An 11550-nucleotide genomic window follows, 5' to 3' on the forward strand; every position below is an offset into this window, starting at 1 on the left:
GCTCTTTGTTGCTCTATTTGATATTGTCTCCTTTCCTCATCAGATTGGAAATTTGGTGTTGATAGACTCATAGCTATAAAGTGAATAGAATCTTCAATTAATGAGAAATATTTTGCAATTTGTGTTTAGAACAAACATCATAGATAAGAAATATGGTGATATTTATTTTATTACCAAATGTCTAGGAATTGTAAAAGTAATATAAGAAAGATATTTTCTCCATAGGAGAAATGGATACATAAATATATAAAATACTAAACTCCTATTTATATAGAAACATTCATTTAATTTATCTAAGAATCCATACCCTTTAAAGACGAAGTATATAGAAACAAACTTTTCTTAAACATTATAATTCCAAAATATTAGATTGGTTCACTATTTCAAAAGAGCAAGAATTTATTAAAAATATTTAATTGACAAAATTTCCAATTTTTTTTGGGTTATAGTCTTGGTAGTGGTGATTTCATTAAGAAATGTTCAACTATATCAACAACTTAAACAAATCTTTGAAATAAATTTTATTTATTTATTTATTATAAAGAATGAATTGAAATTTATTATTAATGATTTTAAATATTATTTAATTATTTAATATATGATTTTTTCCTTAAATAGAATTGATTTCAAACGTACTTGATTTTAAGTATTATTTAATTATTTAATATATGATTTTCTTCTTTACTAGAGATATTTATTTGTGGTGTAATTATAATTTGATAAAAAAGAAATTATATTCTATTATAATTTTTATTTAACAATTGAAAATGAACTTAGTTAAAATTTTAAAAAGTTAATTTTAACATTGACATTTACAACTTTTAATAATAAATTAACTAATTTTTTTAAAAATATATCATGAAACAAATTAGAAACTATATCTTTTAAGATTCTAATATTTAATTGAGAGAGAAAAATATTTTTTGGTAGGCTAAAATACAAAATTATGAACACTATAGTGATAACAATAAAAATAAATAAAATAATTCTTTATGACATTTCTTTGGGAGTTTCTAATTTCCAAAAGCTGGAAGTTTCTAAATTTCTTTGGGAGTTTCTAATTTCCAAAAGCTAGAAGTTTCTAAATTCGAAAGCAATTTGTAGAAGTTTGTTATTTTTGAAAGCAATTTGTGAAATGTTTTGGAAGTTTCTTATTTTTGAAAGCAATTTGTGGAAAGTTTCTAAAACCTACTCATCTATGAAAATGGATTATAAAAGATTTTTCTAGATATCTTTTGACATTAGGTGTTGAGTGCACATTCATTCTGCCTTGATCTTCCAAGCCTTTCGTTTCAAAGAAAACTATCTCAAAATTCAGGTATACAATTATTTACTTCATCTGTAGAAGCTCTATACCCATTTATTTTATAGTGAGATTTCCACTAACATTATTTTATCATAGGCAAATGAATTAATGGGAGATGCAACCTCTATTGATATCTCCACTAAGAAAAACCTTGAAGATCTTGAAGACATCGGCAAAGAGCTTCTGAAAAAGTATTTTTCTAGAGTGGATATATAGACGGAGTTGTATGTTAATTCCATTATGTATTATTCGATGATTAATTTGAATATTAATGATGGTTAGTTGACTTATGAACAGGTTTGTTAAGCGACTCTCAAAGGAAAGAAAGTTGCGATAAATCACGCAATCTTGGGCCAATAATCTCATGCAAACAATCTAATCATCCGTGGAGAGTCTAATGTTATAGCCACATGATCCATGACACTGTCAATTCATTTTTTAAATCTTCGTGTTTGTTTTTTATTTGAGATTCAAGAATGTGTGAAGGCCTATTCCTATTCCTTTTCTTCCATATATTGTTTAATCCTGCTGCACAATTAAAATAAGAACTATTTTATAAAAAATCATGCATTCTAAAAAATCTATAACTAACCTTCACAAAAGTTTGTCTTGTTGTGTACGATGATCACAACTAGCTCTCTACAAATAATATCATAGAACAATGTATAAATCAAGATAGCTTAAAATTTGTATTAAAAAAACTATAATAGAAGGGATGTGTGAGATCAGAAGGCATATGATTACTTGCAGAAAAATACGAGATCATTTGTTACCGCTTCAAGTAAGATAAATTGCAGTGCATATTGAGTAATATATATAAGATTTTTCTTCCCACTCTTGTAATCGATCATTAAAAACTGTTCGCTTCCATCCATAATGCAATCAACCAATTCAAAACTTTGCTTCCATTTTCATAAGAAAGCTTTTCTTGAGCATTTTTTAAAACGTGCAAACTGCCACATATTGAATACACCCGTGATTAAAAAAAACTTATATAACCAAAGGTCGTTGATATGAAAAAGTCTCAACTCTGATCATGCTGAAATATAACGCTTCATTAAGATTTAAAATACCAATGTAATGGTTTGAATGTGTAACATTGCCATTTAAGTTCTTTCTTATTTTTGGTCTTCCACTTTCGGTAGTTTCTTAAATGTTTACATTAATTTCGTGCCTTAAATATTCGTTATGTCATTGATTTCTAGTGATTTCTTACCATTATTAATATGCTATCGTCATACTCGCAACTTCCTGTCAAATTTTTTTAAAATTGCTCATTGTTTACATTGAAATTTGCTCCCACTGTAGAAAGCCTCTCGACTTAATTATTTAAGAGTTTTATTTTAATAATAAACTCTATGTAATATTATTAGTTGAGTAATAAGTATTATTTGATTAAAAATAAAATATTAAACTATGTGAATATTTGATTAATTAAAAACTAATTAAATTTATGCTTTAAATAAAAAGTCTAAATTAGAGGTCTTAATTTAGAAAATTGGTTAAAGAAATATTAGAATATTACATTATTTAATTAATTAGAAATTAATTAAATATGTACTTCAGTTTAAAATATTTATTTTAAAAGTATAATTTAAGAAGTTAGATAAAAATAGAATTAAAAAATTAAAAGATTACAGATTTAATATTATTATATTATAATTATTTAATTAATAATTATTCAATTAGAGTTGCATTTAAATAATGAGCTTTAATTATTCTTATTAATTTAAATAATTATAATGTGCATGAAAGATTTAAATTTGAAAGATTTGATTAAAGTTATAATTTAGGTCTATTTATATTAATTTAATTTAATAATAATTTATTTAGGAGTTTTATTTTTAATAAACTCTAAATAATATTATTAGTTAAATTAATAAATATTATATTAAACACGTCGCATGATTTAATAAGGGAGAGAAAGCTTTAATTTAATAAAGTTTATTTTAATTAAATTGCATAAAGTGTGTGTATGAAAATTAGAATATAGTAATTAAAGACAAAGGGTTTAAAGAGTTTTCACATGATTGCATGATTAAAGCCTTGATTTGGGGAAAAAACTCTTTATTAAGGAAATTAGAGCTCATTTCTAGATACACAGGTTTGGAGGAGCCAGTTTTAGAAAAGAGGGTTTTTGAAGGAAAAGGAAGATTCTTGCGTGTTTGTGCATTCATTGTTTTAGCATCAAATCTAGGTAGGATCTTGTGGGTTTGTTTAGTAGTTGCTCGTTCTTTGAATTCCTATCTTCTTCATGTCTATTGTGTTTCTATTTTCAAAAAGTTCTCTGGGTTGAAACTCTTGTTTGAGAAAATTGATTTTCATTATAGAATTGTCTGTGATTTAAACTAAAATTTTTAGCAAATATTGAACTTTAGGGTTTCCAAAACTTAATGAATTATGAAATTCACTTTTGTATGTGCTTTATGTGACGTGTGATTTATTGGTGTTAAGTTTTTTCGGGTTTGACTTAGCTTTGGCCAGTCAAGATGTTTACCAGAGGCTTGTGAGTTCTATTTTGTGATGTCATGATGATATTTTGATCTCGATTTTGTATGCTCAACCACGGTAATGTTTCTGGTATGCTCTATGAGATGTTTTGATGCATTTATTTTTATTGCTTTCCCAATTTCTTGTGTGAAACTGAGGTGAATGGTGTGACCTATCTGATATAACCTTTGAGTCTTTGATCATTTGTATTTGGATTACAAGTTCCAGTTGCTTTTATAGGACTGAGGTGTTTGTATTATTTGTTCTTGTTGATGTCATATTATGACATGTTTGACTTAACCATTTTGAGTCTTCGGTCAATATTTTTGGGATGCTTTCCAGTTGCTCATAGAGAACTGATGTGTTATTGTAAATTATCATTTGATGCTTTCTAGTCACTTGTATAGGATTGAGGTGATATACTATGATTCTTTGATTTATACTTTTATGAGCCTAGGGTAGGTAATCTGTATGTTAAGTTGGGAAGTGGCTTGCAATGGAGGCTGGGGCCCAAAGTGGTTGCTAGGGTAACCCATTGTAAGTAGTTTAATAAGTGATAACATTTCATTAAATGAGTTTAAAATGAATTAATAAGACATTGGTACCATAGAAAGTCACTAAGGGGTTAGAAGATTAAAAGATTAGTTGGGTAACCTTAGAGTTGACTCGTTAGTATGCTTTGTCAGTATGAAAGGATACTAGTGTCGTATATAGTCACTAGGGAGCTGGAGGATTAAAAGACTAGTCGGGTAACCCTAGAGTTGGTTTGTGTGATGACACTTGCCCACTAGTAGTATAGATTTTCTATGTGTCTTTGTGTGCCTTTGGGTCTAGATGTCGATTTATCTTGGAACCTTTGAGTTAGATTACTTTTAGGGTTTCCTAGACTTAGAGATTACTTTTGATTTTGGGAATCATATCCTGTTTGAGACTTGAGACCATCTCCTTAACATAGTGGGAGTGGACCTTTTTGGGTTACCACATGGTTGGGTGGTAGTTCTTTTTACTCTTACCATTAAGATCCATCTGTTGATGTTGTGGTTGGAGTTCCTTATCTGCATTTCCTTTCATTCTATCTTTGTGCATTATAATGATGGTTATGTCTTTATGATGGATAGTTTCACTTATTGTATTGTACTTTGTTCCATGGATCCGAAAGGGATGATGTAACCTACTTTTATAAATGTATATTCTTTTAGCCTTTCATACCCTATGACATATACAGTGGATGATTGAGAATTTTGAATTTTATTGCCAAGTGGCATTCAGAACAAATGTATATTATTTAAATAGACTTTGGACTTTTAATTATTCTTTCATGTGGATGTGGTAATTGTTAGACTTAGTATTAATTAAATTTAAATATGACTCAACATCTTGGGATCCTTAAGGAATGTAATTCTGTTATGTTTTCTTTTGTATGATTATATGTTATTGCTTCCACTACTTTATGTTTTATGTGCATGTTATTCTTTCTTTAAAAATAAAATAAAATATTTGGCAAACTTAGTAAAACTTTAGGTTAATTCTTTTGGATCCCTTGGTAGGGCATTACATGAAGTTGATGAAAGATCAATTCCACAACTCCCAATAATCACTTGTCACAGAAAGAGAAAATAAAAGCTATGGAGGTTGAAATTGTCAGATCCATAGATGAGACATTCTTGATGAGCAAAAAAAAGAGATTGTTGTATTCAAAAATTAACTGTCTCAATGAGTGTTTACAATGAGAGATTGTCCTTATAAAGGAGATCGAAACCCCAAAAAAGGTCAAACCTAGGTTACATAATAATAATTAATAAAAGAATTAATTACTAGATGCCTAAAGCTTATCTTAAGTAGACTGGAGTTAATTAGAAAATATCTAATTACTTTAACATTTATAAGAACCTAAGAGTGCTCATGCTTTTCAAACTTAATGAACAAAAATAAAAAAATTAACACCAAAGCATACATCACATAGGTGACAAGGAATAAGGACATTGAAAAATAAAAAATAAAAACATTGAAATGGTATACAATCAAGTATTTTAAAATTTAACTTTTGCGAATATTGTGTACATGGAAAATAAATTTGTCTTTACTTTTAAATTATAGTTCTTATTAATTTTGGATTGTTGAGTTTAATATATTTTGATTTTAATTTTATCTTGTTGATGTTTCTTTAATTTTGAATACATATAGAGTTACATAAATAATGAGTAGGATGTTGGTGCTTAGCTAAAGTTTGAGAAGAAGCAAGCACCACAAATTGTTACTTGGTTAAAAGATCTCTATATTAGCTCATGTTGAAAATATATATATTGAGTTATGGTAAAGAAAAAATAACTTTAACTATACCATTTTGAGTCTTTGGTTGTGAAGCATATGCACATGTGCCTAGGTAGAATTAGTCAAAGTTATAAAATATAACCTCAATTAGCTATGGTGTTAGTGTGAAAAGATGCAAACTTTTAGATCATATGGTTGATAAAGTTATTGTTAAAATTGATGAAAGATCAACCCCACAACTTTCAAGAATCATCTGCATGCAAACACCTGTCACAACAAGAGAGAAGCAAAATTATAGAGGTTGGAATTTCCAAATCCATAGATGAGACATTCTTGATGAGAAAAAAGAGAAATTGCTATAATCTAAAGTGAATGAATGTTTAATTACAAAGAGAGAGATCGTCCTTATAAAAGAGGTAAAAACCCTAAAAGGTAAAACTTAGGTTACACGATAATAATTAATAAAAGAATTAACTATTATATGCCCAAAGTTTAGCTTAAGTAAACTAGAGATAAAAAGTGACTTAATAATTAAATCAATATATGATTTAATTTGTAAGAAATGATAAGATAGAGCAAGGAACGAGAAACAATCCAAGTAAGCTAAGTGTGAAACAATATTACCATGAGATAAACAAAATCCAAGAGCATGCACCAAGATGGTTCAACAATGGAGACAAGGATTTATAAGGGGAAAGCAAAGAAAACCCCTTGTGAGTATTATGAATGAAGGCAAATGCCTAGAGAAGAGAGAGAGAGAGTGTGTTGGAGCAAAATAGCTCAATACAATAACATCAAAATGATGTGTGTGTAAAGAAGAAAGAAAGAGGAGCATCTCTTTTAAAGAGATGAGAAAGGAGTTGCATGTGTTCGCATGTGTAACTTCCATTTCTATGAATGCCACATTCATAATAGGTGTGTGCAAAGTGTCACAATCCTCTTAAGGAGGATAAACTAAATTCTTTAATAAAAGAATTATAAAAATGAGTTGTCCTCACATGTGGAATAAAGGACAAATAATGACATGTCCTCCACATGTGTACAATAGGACAAACTACATTTAGGGATCCTTGGAATATCCCAATTAAATACATCCAAGGGAAGATTAATGTTTCTAACATAATTAATTAGAAAATACTTTATTACTTTAACACCACCCCTTAAGATAAACTTGGGGGGAGCTAAAAACTTAGAAACTACTACTAAAAGTAAATTTGGGTCCTGACAAAAAAGTCTAACAAGGTACTCAAACACAACCAAATCTCTGAAAAAAGGAGAAATAGATAAAACAATATGAGAAAATCCCTACTCCAAAAAGAAATGGAAAAAATGTTTTAAAAAACTAGAGAAAGATTGAAGAAGCCTCCAAACTAGGGAATGTCCTAGAAGATAGGAACAAAAGATGATCATAAACAACACCACTAAAGAATCTAGAAGCTGCAAAGCTCTATCAAAAGTAACTGTTGATATGAAGAATCTCCACTAAAATAGAACTTGATCAGGTAGAGAAGACTATAATCTGCATGAGTGCTCTCATAAGATGTTACTCGAATTAGGAGGCACACAAAGAAAACAACTGAACTCAATGATATAGATGACATAAAACACCAAAGCTTGAAGAGTTGATCAATCGAATATGGAAGACTACAACCAAAATAGGAAGGAAAAGAAGAGTGTCAGCACATAAATTGAGATTTTTTGATGTAGAAATTGATATTTTTTTGTCAAGGAAATTGAGATTTTTTGGCTCAAAAATCAAGATTTTTGCCATAGAAATTGAGGCAGATTGTGCATGTTGGCATAAAAATTGAGGCATGTTTGCACAACTTCTGAGGCACTTTGACACATAATCCAATGCAGTTTGGCACAAAAATTGAGGTATTTTGGTACAAAAATTTAGGCAAGTTGACACGAAAATTGAGGCATCTCTCTCTCTTACTTGTCAAAACCATTAAATAAAAACCTTGTTAAAATATTTGACTGGCTCTATTTTACTACAATCTATCTCAATAAATAAATATATCTAGCTCTATTTTGACTTTGGGTACTTGTCAATCATCAAGCATTTTTGCAAGAGTATCTTATTCATGATTTTTTTGACAAAGTATATTTCCCTTGTATATATATATGTGGATGTCTATGCCCACGTGCACATGAACACACATCTATCTACAGATATATGCATTATATGTTTGTACATCTGTGTGTGTGTGTGTGTAAACACGTACACATATGTGTGTGAGCATGTTTAGATTGGAACTTGTATAACTCTCTTCTTTGAAAGTTGTAGAATACTTTTCTTCGTACCTTACTTTCTTTTTAAAAAAAATGCTAAAATAAGCTTCAACTCAATCATTCATAATAATATAAAGAAAATAACAATAAGAAAAAAAAAAACTACCCAAATTAATAAAACTTTATGAATTTTTTTAGAAGAAAAATCAATTAATATGTTAAATAACTTTATTTTTTTAATAGTATTTTGTTGCTCTATATTATTAAAATTCTAAAGCAATTTTATTGTTGGTTTACCTAATAATCAAGTACTATTTTACAAATGTCAATAAGTCCTTGGTCTATCAACAAAGTTGAAGGGTCATGAATGAGCCCACTAGAATTCAAATCTTGTTGACTACAAATTTTTTAACAACATAAGAGTTGTGACCTAGATTGTACGCTTAACCCCACTATGAAAACCATTAATTAAAAACCTTGTTAAAATATTTGACTGTCTTAATAAATAAACAAATATATATACATATATACACATACACACAAACAAAAACCTGTTAAAATATTTGACTGGCTCTATTTTACTACAATCTGTTTCAATATATATATATAAACTTGGAGATTTGCATTAATCATCGTTATGCCATCTCGTGACGTGAACACTGTGTACAAGATTAATCATTGAATCATTCCAAACATTGATTGCATGGTTTCTCACTTTGTAATACACATTTCCAGGATTTCATCTGAAGCAAATCTCCCATCTAACGAGATCCAAATGACAGGCTGCAGAAGCGCCACGATGGCTAAATTTCCAAGCCAACTGGGTACTAGAAAAATGTGTTCTTGATTTACTTCAGATTGGATTTATAGTCAACATGAGCAATTCAGTGCCCTTGGCAGATGCTGCTATTGACTAAATTCTTTAATTCATAAACAACACCTCCGAGAGAATATGATAATATTAAATCTCATTAATGTCTAAACGTATCGAATAAAATGTGTCTTGGGAAGTAAGCCCAAGCCTCATCGAAATTACAAAGCCTTGTCTTATGTGTGTTCATAGTTTATTTATTGAAAGCAAATTTGAATGGCATCCATGTGCCTTGTATGCTAGAGGAATGCAGAAACAGACAAGCTATTCACAGCTATGTTTTTAGCAGTAGATTGGCCTGTGCACCATGATTTAAAGGGGGAACTGGGTAAAGCTTTTCCTCAAGCAAATCTGTAAAACCTCAAAGAAAAGCTTGGATGATGGATTATGTTGCTCTAAACTAAGCTCTTTTGTACACTTTGAAGTGATTTCATTGTGAATTTTTGTAGATTGGAATTGTCATTGTGTGTTGAAAGAAGATGGTTGGTTCTTCTAGTGGTGGTGAGGTGAAGAGAGGAGCTTGGACTTCCCATGAAGATGATTTGCTGCTAAAATACATGGGAAGCCATGGAATGGATGCAGGTGGCTGGACAACTGTACCCATTAAAGCAGGTGAAGAATATGATAAAATGAGATAATATGATATTATCATTGTATGTAGTGTTTGTCATAATAGTTTAAACATTACATACCAAAGTTTGATAGAGTTAAAGTTGACTTTTTTTTTTCAAAGTTTAATTTTCACAATGTCATTACATCTAGAGTTTGCCAATGAAGATCTCTGCTCATCAAACATATTTTGACTTATGCTCATTATTTTGTCTCTGGGTATTGTTGACCATCAAGCATATGTGCAATTGTGGTCAATATGATTACAAGAAGATTGTATCTATGGTAATAATTGATCATCAAACATGTGTATAGTTATGTCTATTGTGATTACCAGCGGGTGCCACCAACTACTTGAAAGAAAATATATTGCATCCTTGAAATCCTTGAGGCTCCGAGACTAATTAGTGTGATTCAAGTTTTATGTATGAATTAGTATTGAGAGCTTAAAGATGCACTTATCCTTTATGCAGGTTTGAGGAGGAGTGGAAAAAGCTGCAGGTTCAGGTGGATGAATCACCTGAAACCAAACATAAACCATAGCAACATTTCTCCGGATGAAGAAGAGCTCATAATCAGACTACACCGCCTCCTTGGAAACAGGTCATAATTCAACTGAACCTTATAATGCTTTTTCCAAAATCTCATTTCTCAAAAGTAGGAGAAGAAGACTATGACTCCTATTGTGCATTTGTGCTCATATTATTGGAGGCTAACAAAAAAAAGTTATGTTTCATCCTCTGCTCAGTTTCATATATGGGATTGCTCTACAGTGAGATTTTTCTATCAACGTTTTCGATCTATCATTCGAATGATAATATAAAGTTATCTAAATAACGTAATCCAGAAACATTTGCAATAAATACTCATATCCCTCATGTTTAGGCAAACTATTGTTTGTAATTTACAATTATTTTACTTTATTGCCACAACATAGAAGTGTGTTTCTTTACGTTCAGATATACTGTTATTTAGAACTCATATTGCGCTCAGTGATCTAAAAGATGTAAGTTTTGAAATATATTTCCAAACCTTGTTTAATTACTATTTTAGCAACTTATTCTCCATTTAGATTTTAAAACTGTTCATTTGTTGGGTGTTTGAGCAGGTGGTCGTTGATAGCAGGGAGATTACCTGGTCGAACAGATAATCAGATAAAGAATTACTGGAACACTCATTTGAGCACAAAAAATTCATCCAAACAGATGGATCAGAAAAGCTGTGAATATCGGAAGTGCAAGAAACAAGCCAAACATTATTATGAAGTCCCTTCAGGAACACAACAGTCCATGGCCGAAAACTCTAACCAGTATCAAATTCCATACAATTTGCCCAAAGAATATTCATTTTCAACTTCTCCTGCTGCTATTTCTCCATTCCCTGAACTCGATCTGAGTTTTTCAGAGCTTGATTGGTTCTGCAACTCGAATTTAGATAGTCACATTATCGACTTACCTGATCCCAATTGTTCTCCTACATTTTCTAATGAGTTGGGCTGCTTATTGCTTGAGGACAATTAGCTACATGAGAACTTTGTGCTGATTATGTGTTAATAAAGTACAGTGTACCATAGTATTAGGTTTTGCTTGAACTTGTAAGAAGCACATGGTCTGCAACAATATATTAGATTCTAATGGATGCATTAGTAGATCACCATGAGAGATCGAGAGAGGATATATTCATGTCATTTGCTTGGATAAAATAATAGATGTTGAATTTATCATCTCAAAGCTGGATGGGGCATGTTATAGTTATAGATTCAATAAAG

The 11550-nt window shown here is 30.0% G+C and overlaps 1 protein-coding gene across 1 annotated transcript; it reads left to right on the plus strand.

Moving 5' to 3' along the window:
- Positions 1-767: 767 nt before the first annotated feature.
- LOC149564367 (transcription factor WER-like) lies at positions 768-11302 on the plus strand. Its single transcript, XM_089824139.1, has 4 exons — positions 768-776; positions 9650-9785; positions 10256-10385; positions 10891-11302. The coding sequence occupies exons 1-4, from the start codon at positions 768-770 to the stop codon at positions 11300-11302; spliced, it is 687 nt and encodes a 228-aa protein (XP_089680265.1).
- The last annotated feature ends 248 nt before the right edge of the window (positions 11303-11550 follow it).

The sequence above is a fragment of the Cupressus sempervirens genome, chromosome 4 (assembly GCF_028749045.1).
Source record: "Cupressus sempervirens isolate cs-2001-9-10 chromosome 4, ASM2874904v1, whole genome shotgun sequence".
Classification (NCBI taxonomy): Eukaryota; Viridiplantae; Streptophyta; class Pinopsida; order Cupressales; family Cupressaceae; genus Cupressus; species Cupressus sempervirens.

Bases quoted from the DNA above. Each gene is read 5' to 3' on its own strand.
- LOC149564367 (XM_089824139.1), top strand. The intron at 9,786-10,255 runs GTGAAGAATATG...TCCTTTATGCAG, and splicing joins AACTGTACCCATTAAAGCAG to GTTTGAGGAGGAGTGGAAAA. The intron at 10,386-10,890 runs GTCATAATTCAA...GTGTTTGAGCAG, and splicing joins CACCGCCTCCTTGGAAACAG to GTGGTCGTTGATAGCAGGGA.